This window comes from Trichosurus vulpecula, chromosome 1 (genome assembly GCF_011100635.1).
Source record: "Trichosurus vulpecula isolate mTriVul1 chromosome 1, mTriVul1.pri, whole genome shotgun sequence".
In the NCBI taxonomy this organism is placed as follows: domain Eukaryota; kingdom Metazoa; phylum Chordata; class Mammalia; order Diprotodontia; family Phalangeridae; genus Trichosurus; species Trichosurus vulpecula.
This window is the reverse complement of record NC_050573.1, coordinates 568,332,292-568,352,098: the sequence shown is the minus strand read 5'-3', so window position 1 is coordinate 568,352,098 and position 19,807 is coordinate 568,332,292. Positions and strand designations below refer to the sequence as shown.

Here is a 19,807-nt window from a genome sequence, read left to right as displayed (position 1 = left end):
CCTTCTTTGCCTATTCTAATTCATTCCATTTATTGCTAAAGCTAGCATTTCTAATACATTATTGAATAACAGTGGTGATAATGGATATCCTTGTTTCATCTTACTGGAAATGCTGCTAGCTTATCCCCATTACATGTAATGCTCGCTGAGGGTTTTAGAAAGATGCTATCTATAATTTTAAGGAAGACTCCCTTTATTCTTGTGCTCTCTAGTGTTTTCAATAGGAGTGGATGTTGTTTTTTGTCAAAAGCTTTTTCTGCATCTGTTGAGATAATCCTATGATTTCTGTTGGTTTTGTTGTTGATATGGTCAATTGTGTTGACAGTTTTCTAAATATTAAACCAGTCTTGCATTCCTGATATAAATCCCACCTGGTCATAGTGTATTGTCCTTGTGATAATTTGCTGTAATCTGTTTCTAATATATTATTTGAAATTTTTGCATTTATATTCATTAGGGAAATTGGTCTAAAATTTTCTTTCTCTGTTTTGGTTCTACCCTGTTGAGGCATCAGCACCATATTTATATCATAAAAAGAACTTGGTAGGACTCCTTCTTCACCTATTTTTCAAAGTAATTTATATAGTGTTGGAATTAATTGTTCTTTAAATGTTTGATAGAATTCACTTGTAAATCCATCTGGCCCTGGAGACTTTTTCTTTGGGAGTTCATTGATGACTTGTTCAACTTCTTTTTCTGAAATGGGGTTAGTTAAGTATTTCATTTCCTCTTCTGTTAATCTTGGCAATTTATATTTTTGTAAATATTCATCCATTTCTATAAGACTGTCAGATTTATTGGCATGCATTTTTGCAAAATTAATCCTAATTATTGTTTTAATTTCCTCTTCATTGGTGGTGAATTCACCCTTTTCATTTTTGATACTGGTAATTTGGTTTTCTTATTTCTTTTGTTTAATCAAATTAACCAAAGGTTTATCTATTTTTTTGGTTTTCTATAAAACCAGCTCTTAAATTTATTTTATTTATTAGTTCAATAGTTTTTTAATTTCAATGTTATTAATCTCTCCTTTGGTTTTTAGAATTTCTAACTTGGTATTTGCTTGGAGATTTTTAATTTGTTATTTTTCTAGGTCTTTTTCTTAGAATAATGCCTTATTCATTGATCTTGCTTTCTCTATTTCATTCATGTAAGCATTTAGATATATAAAATTTCCCCTGAGAACCACTTTCACTATACCTCATGAGTTTTGGTGTGTTGTCTCATTATTGTCATTTTCTTGGATTAAGTTATTAATTATTTCTATGATTTGCTATTTGACCCACTCATTCTTTAGTTTTAGATTATTTAGTTTCCAATTAATTTTTAGCCTATCCTTCCATAGCCCTTCATTACAAGTAATTTTTTTTGCATTGTGATCTCAAAAGGAGGCATTTAATATTTCTGTCTTTCTGCATTGGATTGCAAGGTTTTTATGCCCCAACACATGGTCAATTTTTATGTAGGTGCCATGTACAGCCAAGAAAAAGGTATATTACTTTGTATCCCCATTCCATTTTCTCCAGAGGTCAACCATATCCAACTTTTCTAAAATTCTATTCACCTCCTTAACTTCTGCCTCGTTTATTTTGTGGTTAGATTTATCTAGTTCTGAGAGGGGTAGGTTGAGGTCCCCCACTAATATTTTTTTTCCTTTAAATCAATTAATTAATTTTTAATGTACAACATTCAGTTCCACAAGCTTTTGAGTTCCAAATTTTCTGCCCTTCCCTCTCCACCCCCCTCTCTCCTCCCTAAGACAGCATGCAATCTGGTATAGGTTTTACTTATACATTCACATTAAACACTTTCACAACACTAATATAGCTTGTTGTCTCTATCTTCCTGTAACTGCCTTAATTTCTCCTCTAAGAATGTGGATGCTTTACCAATTGGTGCATATAAGTTTATACAACTTCATTGTCTATGGTACCTTTTAGCAGGATATAGTTTCCTTCCTTAATCTTTTAATTAGATCTATTTTTGCTTTTGCTTTGTCTGAGATCAGGTTTGCTATCCCTGCTTTTTTTACTTCAGCTGATGCATAATATACTCTGCTCCAGATTCTTACCTTTACTGTATGTGTATCCCTCTCTTTCAAACTTGTTTCTTGTAAATAAGATATTGTAGGTTTATGGCTTTTAATGCATTCCACTATATTTCTGGCAGAGTTCATCCTATTCACATTCACAGTTATGATTATTATCTGTGTCTTTCTCTCCAGCCTATTTTCCACTCTGTTTGTTTCTCTCTCCTTTCTCCCTTTCCCTCCTCACTAGTTTTGCTTTTGATATCTGCCTCCTTCAGTCTGCCCTCCCTTCTATCAGTCCCTTCCCTTTTCCCTTACTACTTCTTCCCTCCCTTCTATCCACCCACCCCCTTTCCTTTCCCCTGTCCCCTCCTACTTATTATAGGCTAAGTTCAATTTCTATATCTATCTGATTATGTTATTATCTCTTTGAGCCCAATCTGATGAGAGTAAGGTTCACACAGTGCTCATCTCCCTTCCCTTCTTTCCCTCTACTGTAATAGGTTTTTGTGCCTTTTCATGTGACTTAATTTATCCTCGTCTACCTCCTCCTTTCCTCTTCTCCCAGTACAATCCCTTTTCACTACTTACTTGGATTTTTTATCATCATATCAAAGCCAACTTGTTCCCACACCCTCTATATATAGTCCTCTTAAATGTCAGAATAACAATAAAGTTCTCAATAGTCACAAGTGCCATCTTCCCTTGTAAGGACATAAGCAGTTTGCCCTTATTAATAACATGTTGTTGTTTTTTTTTTCCTTTTCTTTTTACCTTTTTATGCTTTTCTTGAGTCTTGTATTTGAAGATCAGATTTTTCTGTTGAGAAGGTTAGGAAGCCCCTTGTTTCATTTAATATCCACCTCCTCCCTTGAAAGATTATGCTTAATTTTGCTGGGTAGTTAATCCTTGGTTGTAATCCAAGTTCCTTTGCCTTATGGAATATCATATTCCATGCCCTTTGATCTTTTAGTGTAGAAACTGCAAGGTCCTACATAATCCTGACTGTGGTTCCATGATATATAAATTGTTTCTTTCTGGCTGCTGTAATATTTTCTCTTTGATCTGGTAATTTTTCAAATTGCCTACAATAATCCTTTATATTTCCAATTTGGGATCTCTTTCAGGAGGTGATTGGTGGATTCTTCTGATGACTATGTTATCCTCTGATTCTAGGACCACAGAGAAGTTTTTCTTGATGATGTCCTGAACAATGCTGTTCAGGCTCTTTTTTTTCCATCTTGGCTTTCAGATAGACCAATAATTTTAAAATAGTCTCTCCTGGATCTATTTTCCAGGTCAGTTGTTTAATCAATGAGATATTTTATATTTTCTTCTTTTTTTATTCTTTTGTTTTTGTTTGACTTATTCTTGAAATCTCACAGAGTCAGTAGCTTCCAGCTGCCCAATTCTAATTTTTAACAAATTGTTTTCTTCTATTAGATTTTGTACCTCCTTTTCCACTTGGCCCATTTTACTTTTTAAGGAGTTCTTCTCCTTAGTGAGTTTTTATGCCTCCTTTTCCATTTGGCCAAATCTACTTTTTAAGGAGTTTTTTTCTTCAGTGTATTTTATTTTTGGCCACATTTATTTTTTAAGGACTTGTTTTCTAGAATCAATCTTTCTCTTTCCTTTTCCAAGCTATTGACTCTCTCTTACATACCTCTCATTTTGTTTCCCAATTTCTCTTGTACTGCTCTTCTTTGTCTTTTAAAACCCTTCTTGAGCCCCTCCAAGAAGGGTTTTGGGGCTTAAGACCAGCACATATTCCTTTGCCAGGTTTCAGACGTGGGTATATTGACAACATCGTCCTCTTCTGAATTTGTGTTTTGATCTTCCCTGTCCACATAATGAGACTCTATGGTCATTGTCCATTTCTGCTTTCTGCTCATGGTGTTTGCTTATTTCCTGGTTTTTAAAGTCAAGCTCTCTTGATGGAGCATAAGGGGCACTGACACAAGCTTCTTGTGCTGGGAGTCCAGAACCTAGTCACTGGCTTTGTGTGCTGGGGCCTCAGGTGCTGGCAGCTGGAGGTGGTAAAGGTCTGAGAGCTTACCTGATGTAAAGCTGGGGTCGGCAATACTGGAGCATTGAGGGTGGGGTTGGGGAATCTGGCCCCTGGAGGACATCTGCTAACCCAGACTTCTTTAAAGCACTAGAAGCTTTGGCTGCTGGAGAACATCTGGAATTGTGCCTCCTGTAGTTGTGCTTCCTGGAGTTATGCTGAAGCACCTGAGTTTTTGTTGCTAGAGGACACCTGCACACAGGTGTACCAGGTTGATTTTGAAGCTGGTGTCTACTGGTTTCCCTGCCTGTGCTGAGGTACTCAGGGGGTCCTGTTGTTTTTGCTTGCCTACTCCACCACACTGGGACTCAGGAGCTCCCCCTGGTTTGCTGGATGCCTCCAGTCCTGTACTGCTCTCCTTCCCCCAGAACAAGAGGGACCATTCCTACTTATCACCCAAGCTTCCTGGGCTAAAAGACCACTGTACCCTGCTTTTATTTTTTTATAGGATTTTTTTATTTAATATATTTAGTTTTCAGCATTGATTTTCACAAGAGTTTGAATTACAAATTTTCTCCCCATTTCTACCCTCCCCCCCACTCCAAGATGGCATATATTCTGGTTGCCCTGTTCCCCAGTCACCCCTCCCTTCTGTCACCCCACTACCCTCCCATCCCCTTTTCCCTTCCTTTCTTGTAGGGCAAGATAAATTTCATGCCCCGTTGCCTGTGTATCTTATTTTCTAGTTGCATGCAAAAACTTTTTTTTTGTTTTTGTTTTTGAACATCTGTTTTTAAAACTTTGAGTTCCAAATTCTCTCCCCTCTTCCCTTCCCACCCACCCTCCCTAAGAAGTCAAGCAATTCAACATTGGCCACATATGTATCATTGTGTATAACCCTTCCACAATACTCATGTTGTGAAAGACTAACTATATTTTGCTCCTTCCTAACTTTTTCCCTTTATTGAATTTTCTCCCTTGACCCTGTCCCCTTTCGAAAGTGTTTGTTTTTGATTACCTCCACCCCCATCTGCCCTCCCTTCTATCAGCCCCCCCCCCACTTTTTTTATCTTCTTCCTTCTTCTTTCCTGTGGGGTAAAAGACCCAATTGAGTATGCATGGTATTCCCTCCTCAGGTCAAATCGGACAAGAGCAAGGTTCACTCATTCCCCCCTCACCTGCCTTCTCTTCTCTTCCTACAGAACTGCTTTTTCTTGCCACTTTTATGCAAGATAATTTACCCCATTCTATCTCTCTCTATCTCCCTCTCTCAATATATTCCTCTCTCATCCCTTAATTTGATTTTATTTCTTTTGGATATCTTCCCTTCATCTTCAACTCACCCTGTGCTCGCTCTCTCTCTCTCTCTCTCTCTCTCTCTCTCTCCAAATACATATATATATATATATATATATATATATATATATATATACACATACATATATACATACACATTCACTTATACATATATATGCATAAACATACATACATATATATATATACATATATGCATATTCCCTTCAGCTACCCTAATACTGAGGTCTCATGAATCATACATGTCATCTTTCCATGTAGGAATGTAAACAAAACAGTTCAACTTTAGTAAGTCCCTTGCAATTTCTGTTTCTTGATTACCTTTTCATGCTTCTCTTGATTCTTGTGTTTGAAAGTCAAATTTTCTATTCAGCTCTGGTCTTTTCACAGAGAAAGCTTGAAAGTCCTCTATTTTATTGAAAATCCATAGTTTGCCTTGGAGCATGATACTCAGTTTTGCTGGGTAGGTGATTCTAGGTTTTAATCCTAGCTCCATTGACCTCCGGAATATCGTATTCCAAGCCCTTCGATCTCTTAATGTAGAAGCTGCCAGATCTTGGATTATTCTGATTGGGTTTCCACAATACTCAAATTGTTTCTTTCTGGCTGCTTGCAGTATTTTCTCCTTGACTTGGGAGCTCTAGCATTTGGCGACAATATTCCTAGGAGATTTCTTTTTGGGATCTATTTGAGGAGGCGATCGATGGATTCTTTCAATTTCTATTTTGCCCTGTGGCTCTAGAATATCAGGGCAGTTCTCCTTGATAATTTCTTGAAAGATGATATCTAGGCTCTTTTTTCGATCATGGCTTTCAGATAGTCCAATAATTTTTAAATTATCTCTCCTGGATCTATTATCCAGGTCAGTGGTTTTTCCAATGAGATATTTCACATTGTCTTCCATTTTTTCATTCCTTTGGTTCTGTTTTATAATATCTTGATTTCTCATCAAGTCACTAGCTTCCACTTGCTCCAATCTAATTTTTAAGGTAGTATTTTCTTCAGTGGTCTTTTGGACCTCCTTTTCCATTTGGCTAATTCTGCCTTTCAAGGCATTCTTCTCCTCATTGGCTTTTTGGAGATCTTTTGCCATTTGAGTTAGTCTATTTTTTAAGGTGTTGTTTTCTTCAGTGTATTTTTCAGTATTTTTTTGGGTCTCCTTTAGCAAGTCATTGACTTGTTTTTCATGGTTTTCTCGCATCCTTCTCATTTCTCTTCCCAATTTTTCCTCTACTTCTCTAACTTGCTTTTCCAAATCCTTTTTGAACTCTTCCATGGCCTGAGACCAGTTCATGTTTTTCTTGCAGGCTTTTGTTGTAGGCTCTTTGACTTTGTTAACTTCTTCTGTCTGTATGTTTTGGTCTTCTTTGTCACCAAAGAAAGAATCCAAAGTCTGAGACTGAATCTGGGTGTGTTTTCGCTGCCTGGCCATATTCCCAGCCAACTAACTTGACCCTTGAGTTTTTCAGCAGGGTATGACCACTTGTAGACTAAAGAGTTCTATGTTCCATGCTTGGGGAGATGTGCCAGCTCTGCCACACCAGCACTCCTCCTTCCCCAAGAACCCCCAACCCAGACTGGACTTAGATCTTCAGCAGGCTTTTCACTCCTGCTCTGACCTGCCACTTAATTCCTCCCGGCCTGGGGCTGGAAGCAACTGCAGCTGTAGTTCTGTAGCTGCCCGACCTCCGCTGCCCCTGGAACCACGAACTCCTTCTACTCCCACAGCTTTTCCCACTAACCTTCTCTGCTGTCTTTGATGTTTGTGGGTTGAGAAGTCTGGTAACTGCTGCAGCTCACTGATTCGGGGCGCTAGGGCACACTCTGCCCAGTTCCTTGTCTGGTTGGTCCGTGCCACTCACGCTGGGCTCTGCTCCACTTCACTCCACTCTGCTCCCAGCTCCGTGTGGGATAGACCTCACCCAGAGACTATCCAGGCTGTCCTGGGCTGGAGCCCTGCTTCCCTCTGCTGTTTTGTGGGTTCTGCAGTTCCAGAATTGGTTCAGAGTCATTTTTTATAGGTTTTTGGAGGGACTCGGTGGGGAGCTCATGATAGTCCCTGCTTTCCAGCCACCATCTTGGCTCTGCCCTATACCCTGCTTTTATACTGGCTCAGCTGTTCCAGAGTTGTTCCTGAGGTGATATTTTCTGAAATTTTAGAGGTCAATGAGGAAGAGTAAAAGTGACTTACTTCTTAATCAGCCATCTTGGCTCCTGGAAGTTGAAGAATTGTTGAGCTCTCTTTCAAGCCTAGATATCTGTCCCTTTACCTTTTTTCCTGGTTTTCCTGCACAATTCTACATACCTCAACCTTGGGTATGTGGCCCCAGTGACCTTCTGTTATACAGAGTACTGCAGAGATTCACTGGCTGTCTCTCCAGGCCAGAGCTGGCTTCTCTAGCCTGGAGCCCAGATTTCTATGGCCCTGAACAGGGAGAGAGAAGATAGGGTGGATACGTGGGTTTCGTTAGGAGCTCATGTGGATCAGTAGCATGACAAGTGGGACAGAGGTGATGAATGAACGCAGACATCAGTTCATGGGTTTGTCTGTTCATTTGGATCCTAGCCATCCTAAATTATGGAGACAACTGAAGTTTCTTTATCATTGGCACATAATTTCTGTTCTTGAGAACTTGGAGACATCTACAGAATCAGAGAAAATCTCTAGCCCTCCATCTTGTCTATCAGTAGAATTTTCTAGTACATGGTTCTCAAAGACTCAGAGCCCATTTACATCTCTCTCTACTGAATAAAAGCCCACAGATAGGTTTTTTTCCTATTCCCCCTGGTTCACTGAAGGTCCCTTCTGGTATTCAGTCATAAACATGACAGAAGCTCCATGGCTTGCGGCAGTGAAAGGCATTAGACCATCCAATCAATCAGGGATCTACTTCCTCCACATTGCCTTTCCCCCACTTCAAGCATGATGAGTTCAGTCCAATGCAATCCATCCAACTTGAGCCAAACATTCTCAGGCCAGTCTGGCATCTCAGGAAATGAATCACTCACAGACCAACTAACATTTCACAAAAGGTTTACTTAGCAAGAGCATGCAAAGAATAGTCATCTTGGATACGACATTGATTAATTTGGCTGTGACCTCATTACCTCTAATTTTTCCAAAGTGTCTTGCAGGTGAGATGCCTGTGTCAAGCCTGAGGAGCAGAGTGATTCCATCTTTGTCTTCCCCTTCACTGGGATTTTATACATAAATGATCAGAGGAGGGAGAGAACAAGTACTTATTAAGTACCTACTATGTGCCAGGCACTAAAAATAGTATCTCATTTGATCCTCACAACAGCCCTAGGAGGTAGATGCTATTATAAGCCCACCTTTTACAGGTGAGGAAACTGAAGCAGACAAAAATTAAGTGACTTGCACAGGGTAACACAACTAGTAAGCATCTAAGGGAGGATTTGAACTCAAGTTTTCATAAAGTCCAGGGCTTTACCCACTGTGCCACCTATATATTTACAGAACAGGATTCTATGCTGTCACCATTTAGGTATCAAGGACATTTCAATACCTTTTAGGGAAAACCTAGCTGAGCCCAGATGGGGCACCTACGGATGTTATTCCAGTAACATATATAGGAAAGCACTACCCAGTTCAAAGCACCATCTTGAGCACAGAGATTGGCTTGTTTGGTTAGTTTTGGTCCTGATGTGTGATTGCCTCGATGTAGGGAGCTTCCTCACATGCAAAGTCCCTCTGCTGACTTAGTTCTTGAAGTTGAGTAAAGGAGTCCCCATTGAGCAATTCTTAAGCATATACAACATGGCAAACACTGTTTTAAGCACCAGGAAGACAAAGAAGGGCAAACATGAATCTCTACTCTCAAGGAGCTTGTAGTCTAATGGGAGAGATAACATGCCACTTACAAACAAGAGATCTGGTATTACTTTTTGAGTCATTTCAGTCATGTCCAACTCATTGTGACCCCATTTGGGATTTTCTTGGCAAAAATACTCGAGTGCTTTGCCATTTCCTTCTCCACCTCATTTTTACAGATGAGCAAACTGGGGTCACACAGCTAGTAACTATCTGGGGTTAGATTTGAAATCACAGAGATGACTCCTTCCAACTCTAGGCTCAGTGCTACATCCACTCTGCCACCTAGCTGCCCAACAAGTTATAGTCAGGATAAGTTGGAGACAATCACGTAGAGGATGAAGGAAGTTTAAAGAAGACAGAGAAAGGCTTCTTGCAGAAAGTGGGACTTGAGGGAGTTTCAGGTATGGAAGACAGGCAGTGAAAATGCATGGAGCTGGGAGATGGTGTGTTGAGCTCAAGAAACACAAAGGAAGCTATTGTCTCTGGTTCACAGAGTATGTGGAGGGAGTCAGGTCTAAGAAGGCTGGAAAGGCAGGAAGGGGCCAGGTTATGAAAGGTTTCAAAAGACAGAGGATTCATTGCCAAATAGTGAGGTGAGATGGACAGACCTACATTTGCCATCAGCCTATCGCAATAGTCTAAGCTTGAGGTGACAATGTCATAAGAGAGAAGGGGGCATATCTAAGAAATGTTATGAAGACAGAACTGACAGGACTTGACAACTCATTGACTATGTGCAGTTAAAGGGAGGAGTTGAGGATGACACCTGGGTTTTCAGCTTGGGAAAATGGAACCCTTACAGTAATAGGGAAGTTAATAGGAGGGGAGGATTTAGGGAGAAAGGTAATGAGTTCAGTTTGGGACATGTTGAATTTAATATGTCTATGGGATGCAGTTCAAGATGTCTAAAAGGCAGTTGGGGATGCAAAAGTGAAAACTAAGAGATAGGTTAGGGCTGGACAAGTTGATCTGAGGGACAGCTATAGAGAGATAACAACTGAAAGCATGGGAGCTGATGAGGGAGAACACCAAATGAAATAATAAAGAGGGAAAAAGAGGAGTTAGGACAGAGTCTTGGGGGACCTTTACAGGGCAAGGAGTGTAGGAAGACAAAGGAGACTGTCAAGGAACAGAGCAGATATTGGAGTAGCTTGCAATGGCAAGCTCATTTTACAGATGAAGAAACTGAGGCAAACAGGGTTAAGTGACTTGCCCAGGGTCACACAGCCAGTAAATAGCTGGGGTTAGATTTGAAATCACAAAGATGAGTCCTTCCAACTCCATGCTCAGTGCTATATCCACTCCGCCACCTAGCTGCCCAACAAAGAAGATATATTCAGGATAAGTCAGAGATAATCACATAGAGGAGAAATGAAGTTTAAGGAAGACAGGGAAAGGCTTCTTGCAGAAAGTGGGACTTGAGCTGACATGTGAAAGAAGCTGAGAATCAGATTTCAGGAAGAAGAGTGTTTCAGGCATGGAAGACAGACAATGAAAAAGCATAACGCTGGGAGATGGTGTGTTGAGTTCAAGAAACACAAAGGAAGCTACTGCCACTGATTCACAGAGTATGTGGAGGGAATCAGGTTTAAAAAGCCTGGAAAGGCAGGAAGGGGCCAGGTTATGAAAGGTTTCAAAAGACAGAGATTTATTGCCAGGTGGTGGAGTGAGATGGTCAGACCTACATTTCAGCAAGATCTGTCTGACAGCTTAAATGGAGGGTGGATTGGAGTGGAGAAAGACTTGAGGCAGAGAGACCAACCATTAGCCTATTGCAATGGTCTAAGCTTGAAGTGATGAAGACCTTCACCAGCATGGCGGCAATGTCAGAAGAGAGAAGGGGGAATATCTAAGAAATGTTATGAAGGCAGAATTGACAGGAATTGACAACTCATTGTCAATGGGAGGTGAGAGGGAGGAGTTGAGGATGACACCTGGGTTTCAAGCTGGGGCAAATGGGAGAATGGAACCCTTGATAGTAATATGGAAGTTAGGAAGAGGGGAGGATTTAGGGAGAAAGGTAATGAGTTCAGTTTGGGACATGTTGAATTTAATATGTCTATGGGATCCAGCTCAAGTTGTCTAAAAGGCAGCTGGGGATACAAAAGTGAAAGCTAAGAGAGAGGTTGGGGCTGGGCAAGTTGATCTGAGAGACAGCTACAGAGAGATAATAACTGAAAGCATGGGAGCTGATGACATCACCAAATGAAACAATAGAGGGAAAAAGAGGGATTAGGACAGTCTTGGGGGACCCTCACAGGACAACTAGTTTGGGAAGATCAGGCAAAGGAGACTGACAAGGAGCAGTGTGAGAGTGAGGAGAACCAAAAGAGAGCAGTGTGCCATGAAAACCTAGAAAGTATCCAGAAGAAGAGGGAGACTGACAGTGTCAAAGGCTACATAGAGAGGTCAGGAAGGATAATGGTTGAGAAAAGGCTGTTAGATGTGGCAAGATTAAGAGATCACTGGCAACTTCGGAGAGAGCAATTTCAGTTGGATGGTGAGGTGGATTCCAGGCTGCTGGGAGTTAAGAACTGGTTGAGAGAAAAGGAAATGGAGGCACCAACTATAGGTGACGTTCTCAAGGAGTTTAGTCACGAAATGGGAAGAAAGATATAGAATGACAGCTGGCAGGAATCATGTGCAGGTGTTTTGAGGATAAGGGAGACACAGGCACTTTTGTGGTCACTAGGGGAAGCAGCCAATAGACAGGGAGCAACTGGAGATTAGTGAGAGAAGAGAGATCTACTGGAGAAGACAGCTCCCAGTACAAAAGCCTGGCTTTCCAACCTCTATGCTTTTACCCACCTTTTCTTCTGCCTAAAAGCTGTCCCCACCCCATGACCATTTGAAACCCCTCTCTCCCGCTGGCCTGAATTCCAATGCCACCCCTACAAGGAAGCTTGCCTCTGATCCAACCTCACACCCAAACCCCTACTTCACAAAGTGGTCAATTTGGTTACACTTCTCTGGTGTATCTCTCATTAATCAGAGCATATTATGTTTGTCTGCTCATAGCTACCATCCCCCTCCACAGTTAGGTTCCCTGGGGACTCAGATCCCGGTCTTGTAAATCTCCTGGCTCAGAATCTTCATACAGAAAATCTCAGAATCTGGAGTGAGAGGGCCTGGGTTTGAATCACAGTGCTGCCATTTGCTGTTTGACCTTGGACAAATCACTTAGACCCTGAGCCTGGGTTTCTTCATACATAAAATGCAGGCCTGGAAGATCCCTTCCAGCTCTTAACTCTATGATTATTCTCCAAACGTAGAAATCAATGAATTCATGAATATACAAGTGGTTTATCCGGTCACCTCAGCCAAGCCACTGATCTCTGTCGTGCATGAGGACAAGGCTATTCCTTCCTCCCTCCCACCCTCTTCCCAACTCTAACCCCCAGCCAAGCAGGGGCCCTTCATGCAAGCAAAGTAAAATAAAGCAGTCTTCGGGATCACCAGAGATCTCCCTTCCCCTCCCCCAACCGCGCAGCGTCTCCACCCCTAAGTCAACAGCAAAACGCGACTGGTTGAGAAGCAGAAGCATCGCGAGTCACGGAGTCTCTGACCCACCAGCGGCCCCGCCCCTTCATCCCGGAACAGCCAATGGTTACGATGGGAGGTGGGACCTGGCAGGCTTAGCCCGGGATATTGGCATAAAAAAGGAGCCACCGGACCCAGGGCTAAGTGATCCCCCAGCAGGACCTTCAAGTTTCCTTAGAGGTCCGGTTCTCGCCAAGTCCCGCCGCTGCTGAGCCGCTCAGGTGAGGGCTGGGGGAGCCGCAGCTCCGAGGTCCGAGGGAGAGGCTCAGAAAGGGGCAAAGTCCTTAGGCTCCGGGCAGCCCCCGGGAAGAGGAGGAGCAAAAGAGGACGCAGCCTGGGCTCGGGAAGAGGGATAGTGGAGGAAGAGTTTTTTGTTGCTGTAGCTGCTGGGAGATGTGGCTGGGAGAGCAGAGCTTGGCCGCGTGCCCGTGTGTGTGTGTGTCTGTGTGTGTGTGTGTGTGTGTGTGTGTGTGCGTGCGCGTGTTGGGTCTTGCCTTAACGGGAGTTGAGGGCGGTGTAAACCTTTCCCGAGCCTCAGTGACACCAGGACAAATTCGTAGCATCTATTTCCCAGGAAGTTTGTTAGGAAGCCGAAATGGGGGAGCATCTGGAAAGCCCTCTGCGAACCCCAAACAGCGTTAAAGGAGTGTTTGCCCTTCTCTCGATTACCACTAGCATCACAGAGGCGTAGGGAGCCGAGCGCGCCGCTTATGGAGTTCGGGATGTGTTTTTGGCCCGCCCTTGATGGGAGAGGAGTTGAGGAGGAGGGGGCATTGGGGAGGGTCACCTTTTGCGTGGATTTGAGGATGAGGAGTGGCCAGGTCAGGGATGAGCTGTGACTTCCTTCCCGGATCTGATCCGGGACTGTTCTCCGTCACTTTCCCGGATTTCTTCATCCCCGATGGCCTGGAGGGCTTCTGGATTTCCTCTGGTTGCAAAGTCTGCCAACATCCCTGGGCTGGGGGTGGAGGGTTACGAAAGTGTAAATGTCCTTGCTTATATCTGTGTGTATTGATCTGCTCCTCCTGGGCCCCGCTTGAAAGGTCCCTTACAATGCCCTGTAAACCCCACCACAGCCGGTGTCCCGGAGCGGGGGTGCGGGAGGTGGGGGGTGGGGATTGTGCTGGGAGGGCGGTTCGTGGCCTCCAGCCAAGTCCCTTCTGCCTGGCTGGTGTTGTTGGGGGTCCTGGCTCACATGGGCGCCTCCACGTGACCTCTTTTCCAGCTTGGAGAGGTGGAGCTTGTTTGGAGAGAGGCGGGCTAGAGGTTGTTTTTAATTGCAGGAGATTTAGATGCCCAGAGTTCTTGTATTTGTAAAAGATGGATTTTGGCTTGCAGGGTCTTTAGGTCTAAGGCTGAGAGGATCTGAAAGTCTGGTGACTATCTCACTCGACTGCAGAAAAGGCAGAAAAGGCTTTCCCCCTGTCCCACTCCCTCCATCAGCAGCTGACTGTAAAGCCTTAGGGAAACTGAGGCACTGAGGTGAAGTGACATGCCCATATATGCCCATATGGTAGTAAGTGGCAGAGGTCAGGATTGAACTCAGTCACCTTGATGTCAAATGTAGCCCTATACTAGGCTAGTATATTGCTTGGTCATGCTCCTGAGAAATAGAGTTGTTTTGAGTTCTAAAGAAGGGACATTTGGTGATTAGTTTTAGGGAGGGGCTTAGAAATGTTATACTGGCTTTAAGAAAACCATTCATTTAGTACTGTTCTGTGCCGAGCTTTGTGCTAAGCACTGGGGTTATAAAGAGTCAAAAGACAGTCCCTGCCCTCAGTAAAGCAGGAATCTGCAGACTTCTACTAGGATACTCCCCCTCCCTCCATATGAGGACAAAATATTTGTGAGCACTTGCCCTATATATATGTACATTTATTTCTATAAATTATCCATGTGCTACTGTGCTAATAAACAGAAATAGAAGCTTTTCAAAGTACCAGATAAAGTGAAATAATATGATCCTAGTGGCGCTAGAAACACTTGAGTGTGCTGAAGAGGATGAGAGCAAAATGGTCACTTTAGAATGATTTGGGCTGCTATGTGAGGATAGGATGAAGTAGAGGAAGACTTGGAGCAGGGAGATCAGTTAGAAGGCTATTGAAAAAGTCCATTGGAAACATGGCTAGGGCTTGAACCAGGGCTGAACTAGACAAATGAGAGAGATGTTTTGGCACCTGATTGGGTAGGTGGAGTTTGGAATAGCTGAAGGTAAGACTGAGGTTGAACTTTGGAAGGACAGTGGTATCCTTGACAATAATAGCTGTCATGGGTTGGAGGAGAAAGATAATGTAATAAAATCTGCATATCCCATAACCTCTTATCTCATCCTGTGGGACTCACAGGAAGAGAGACAGTCTTTTACTGTCTCTGCTCCAGCCACAACCCCCTCCCTTCCCCCATTTTCCCAATGGCTGCTGCTTGGTAGTAGTTTCATCACAGCTGCCTTTAGTTGGGGGAGGTTGGGAACATGAGAGAGAAGGCTGAGTAGGAGATTATTAGTGTAATTGGATTAGAGACAAGCCTTGTAGGTTGACAGGCAGGAACTGGAATGTGGCACCTCAGCTTCTGAGTGGTTAACAATAATAAATAAATAATAAACAAATAAATAAATGAAAATAGCTAGTGCTCTAAGGTTTACAAAGTGGTTTACAAAGATCTCATTTTATCCTTAAAACAACTCTTTGAGGTAGGTGCTGCTATTATCCCCATTTTACACATAAAGAAATTGAGGCTGAGGGGTTAACTGATTTGCCTACAACCCCACAAATCCTAAGTGTCTGAGGCAGGATTTGAGCTCAGCTCTTCCTGACCCTAGGTCCAGCACTCTCTCCAATGTGGCACCTATGTCTAAACTCCCTGAAAATCTTTGGATCAGCATTACACCTCTTGTATTTGCCCTCACTCCACCCCACCCCTCACACAATGCTTTTATCTCTTTCTCCATTTTTTTCCCCTAAGGTTTGAAGCATGAATTTCTACCTCTGTTTAGCTTCCCTGTGCTTGGGGATGGTAGCTGCTACTCCACAACTTGACCGGACTTTAGATGCTAAATGGTACCAATGGAAGTCACAACACAGAAGGACCTATGGAGCGGTAACCTTAAACTACTTTTTTCCCCAACTGTGTTGAGTACAGCATGTCCAATGTGGACTAATGAAATGGTCTTTCCCCAGAAGCCAATAGTTATCCAGACAAGAGCTTCATTTGCTCAAGACTGATGCTTTTCTCACAGATGTTCACAGGATAGGGATGTCTGTAGCATCAGAGCTTGGAAACCCTCCTGGGATGGCAGTATTTGGATGTGGTCACCATCCCAACTGGGTGCTAACTGAATTATTGACAATTGAATTGGTCTGAAGATAGTTTCATTTGAATGTGTAATGATGTAAGCAGAAGCTTGTTGAACCTTACATTTTTGCACTTGCTTCTAGGATGAAGATAATTGGAGGAGAGCAACATGGGAGAAGAATTTGAGAATGATTGAAATGCACAACCGGGAGTACAGTGCTGGCAAACATGGTTTCCAGCTGGAAATGAACAAGTTTGGTGATATGGTGGGTGTGTTGTAACAATCTGATGCTAATTCTGAGTAGTCAGTTACCTTCCCAATATACTTAATATAGATCACCTTTCTTTTCATTTTAGACCAATGAGGAATTCAGACAGGTGATGAATGGCTTTAGACATGACAAATTTCAAAGGAAGGCCAAAGGAACTCTGTTTCGCGAACCTCTCTTTGTGAAGACCCCTAAATCTGTAGACTGGAGAGACAAAGGCTATGTAACTCCTGTTAAGAATCAGGTATGAAAAGTTGTTTAAGCTTGATCCATAGATAACTCAGATAAAACTCAGTGAAGCTTATGATTGTAAAAATAGTGGGACTTCATCTCAGATCTGTGACTGAGTTCCCTTCCATATTTAAAGCTGTTTAGATCTGTCTTATAAAGATTTCTTAAGATTATCTTGTAAACTAAGCAGTGCTTCTTTTTGACTTTTTCAGGGTCAGTGTGGTTCTTGCTGGGCATTTAGCGCAACTGGTTCCCTGGAAGGCCAGTGGTACCATAAGACGGGCAAACTTGTTTCACTTAGTGAACAGAATTTGGTTGACTGCTCTAGGGATGATGGCAACGAAGGCTGTAATGGTGGTTTAATGGATAATGCCTTTCAATATGTGAAGAAAAATGGAGGCATTGATACAGAGGAATCCTATCCCTATGAAGGAAAGGTAAATATGTAGTTGTTGGAGTCCCCATCCTTTTGGCTTAGCTCTCTTTGAAAGGAGAGTCTCAGTTTGGGGGATGGGAGTTGAGGAGGCCTGCAAAGACTGAAGACTTCGACTAAACAAAATCTACAGCTCAATCCAAGCTACATTCACTCTGTGTACAATCACCCACTGAGAGACCACTTTATAGATCATTTAATGGTCAGACATCTTCAATTTACAATGACTTACTTGTTCAAGATCACAAACATATTTAGTGATGAATGGCAAGGTCTGCATTGGAACCCCAGGTTCCCTGACCCTGAATCCATTCTGGCCTTTGTACCCTGCCCTGATGCCTCCCTGACCCCTAGCTCCCACAGGTGCCTCCTTCTGAGCAGGGAATTAAATGACAATCAAATCTAATATTGCATAACAGCTGCTGACATTTAGATCATCCTGAAGGTTTACAAAGCATGTCATTCCCCTAATCACATTTGATCCTCAAACAGCCCTGTCTGGGGGAGCTATTGTCCTGATTGTTCTGATAACCTCTCCACCTCAGTCTCATGATCACATAGCTTGTAAGTGGAGAGCTAGATTCGAACCTTGGTCTCATTGGGCTATGCTACAACTAGTAGGCTCTTAGAATTGTTAATGAACTGGTTGTTTTATGCCAGTGGTATCAAACCCAAGTAGAAATGGGATCCACTGAACCATACATTTGAATCCATGCAAGATGCAGACTTAGGAGTGATGTATAGAACTGTCACCAGCCCTCTGGTTTACACTATGCTTCTTTCCATGTGATTTTCAAATAATCGTTTACCCACCCACATCCAGCTCTTTTCTTGAGCTGTTCGTCTGATAAATTGACGGGAGAACATTGCCCATAGATAACAGTAAACCAAACCTTTTATCCATTTCATTTTAAAAGGATAGAGACTGTCGGTATCGGCTGGAATGCTCTGGTGCTAATGTCACTGGATATGTGGACATCCCATCTGGGCAGGAAAAGGCTCTTGCAAAGGCAGTGGCATCGGTGGGTCCCGTCTCTGTTGCTGTTGATGCAGGACATCCATCCTTCCAGTTCTATCAGTCTGGTAAGCCTTTGTTCTTCATTATTTCTGTAACAATGCACTTAACTAGTAGTCAATACTAACTAGTTAATACTAGTTAAAACTACTAGTTAATACTAACTAGTAGTTCACTTAGTTAGCATTTCTCAAATTCCTATTTCACTTGAATATCCTAGGTGTTTATTATGAACCAGGATGCAGTAGTCAACAGCTAGATCATGGTGTGCTGGTTGTGGGCTATGGTGTCAAAGAAAATGGAAAGAAATACTGGATTGTCAAGAACAGGTAAACCAACATCTTGCCTGAAATGTCACTGACCTGCTTGTTGCCAGTTTCTGGTTATTTCATTTTGAAGAAAGAGGGAGGAGGAAGAAGGGTGGAGTTCCTGGGATCCTGTGAAATGGAGAAGGGATGTTCATGGGTTGAAGGGGCCCTAGTTTTAGGATCCAGAGTAGATTGAGAGGTCCCCAGTGGTTCCTCGTAGTTTCCATGACCACAGATGACTTGATAGTACAAAAGATTTCCTGTGGCCTAGTTTGTTGGACTGTTCTAATACAGTTATTGTCAGACTGACTCACAAAGTGCTATGGGAAAAGCACTTCAGTTGAAAAACCTGAAAGTGCTTATTGTTGAGTGATTGTCAGGAATGGTGGGGCAGCTAGGCCACCCAGTAAATAGTGAGCAGTGGCCATACAGTGAGGAAGTCCTGTGTTCAGAAAGGACCTCAGACACTTCTAGCTGTGTCACCCTGGGCAAGTCACTTAATCCTGTTTGCCTCAGTTTCCTCATCTGTAAAATGGGCTGAAAAAGGAAAATGCAAACCACTCCAGTATCTTTGCCAAGAAAACCTGAAAACGGGGTCATGAAGAGTTACTGGCCGTAGCTAATCAACTACACAACAAAGTTGTCACCAGCAAGTATTTTCACTGCTATCTCGAAAAGTCCAACTCTGAATTCAGTCACAATATGTGTCAGAATGCTTAACATCCCTAAAGTAAAAGTATTTTTGAATGGTGCTCTGGAACTTAATAGTAAACTTTCTTTACAGCTGGGGTGAAGAGTGGGGCCAAAGTGGGTACATCTTAATGTCCAGGGACAAGAATAACCACTGTGGAATAGCAACAGCAGCCAGCTATCCTGAAGTATGATGTGACTGAAGGAAGACTGCTTCACAGAGAGATGGGACTTGACCTGTATCATTTGGGATCAAACACTTGAATTGCCCAGGATCCAAGTTGTAATTTGAGTTTCTTCTGACGTTTTTACATTTGTGAAATATAAACACTACTTTGTTATAAATAGCTTGTAATATTGCTTAATTCAAAGACAGAAATTTTCATTTTAAAATTGTATGTATAAAGCTTTACCTTTTTAAATAAACCTTGATTCACTATATATGAAGTTTAGGAGAGCTGATTTTCTGAAAGATGTTAAACTTTGTAGCAGGGGAAAAGAAAGTTGGGTTTTTAGTTTTTGTTCCTAGGACAGGAGTCAGTCAGTGGCTACAGATGTTTTCTGGGATTGAATTTTGTACCCTACCTCATTACAACATACTGATTGAACTGCAAATCAATAATCTGGGTGTGGCTTTGACATTACTTCAGTTCCTTGAAATGCAAAACATGGGAAATTTTATGCCAATTTTCAGGAGTCATTTGTAATCTATGCTTGGGTTGGTTCTCATACTCTCAATCTGTTTCTGATCTAAATGTAGAAATAGATATCTGGGCCTAAAGTGACATAGAGCTGACAGGAGCCGTCTTTAAGTTCAAAGAGTTTTTCAAGATTTCCTAAGTATAAT

General features: G+C 42.3%; 1 protein-coding gene across 1 annotated transcript; it reads left to right on the top strand.

The window, feature by feature from the left end:
- Window positions 1-12,771: 12,771 nt before the first annotated feature.
- On the top strand, window positions 12,772-19,386 carry LOC118834464 (cathepsin L1-like). Its single transcript, XM_036741913.1, has 8 exons — window positions 12,772-12,944; window positions 15,685-15,819; window positions 16,158-16,280; window positions 16,372-16,527; window positions 16,727-16,951; window positions 17,865-18,030; window positions 18,183-18,291; window positions 19,055-19,386. Exons 2-8 carry the CDS (start codon window positions 15,694-15,696, stop codon window positions 19,152-19,154), a joined length of 1,005 nt encoding a protein of 334 aa, XP_036597808.1. The 5' UTR covers window positions 12,772-12,944; window positions 15,685-15,693; the 3' UTR covers window positions 19,155-19,386.
- The last annotated feature ends 421 nt before the right edge of the window (window positions 19,387-19,807 follow it).

Excerpts from the sequence above, each read along its gene's own strand:
- LOC118834464 (XM_036741913.1), top strand. The coding sequence starts at position 15,694 with ATGAATTTCTACCTCTGTTTAGCTTCCCTGTGCTTGGGGATGGTAGCT. Across the intron at positions 15,820-16,157 it reads ACAGAAGGACCTATGGAGCG|GATGAAGATAATTGGAGGAG; the intron begins GTAACCTTAAAC and ends ACTTGCTTCTAG. Across the intron at positions 16,952-17,864 it reads CCTATCCCTATGAAGGAAAG|GATAGAGACTGTCGGTATCG; the intron begins GTAAATATGTAG and ends TCATTTTAAAAG.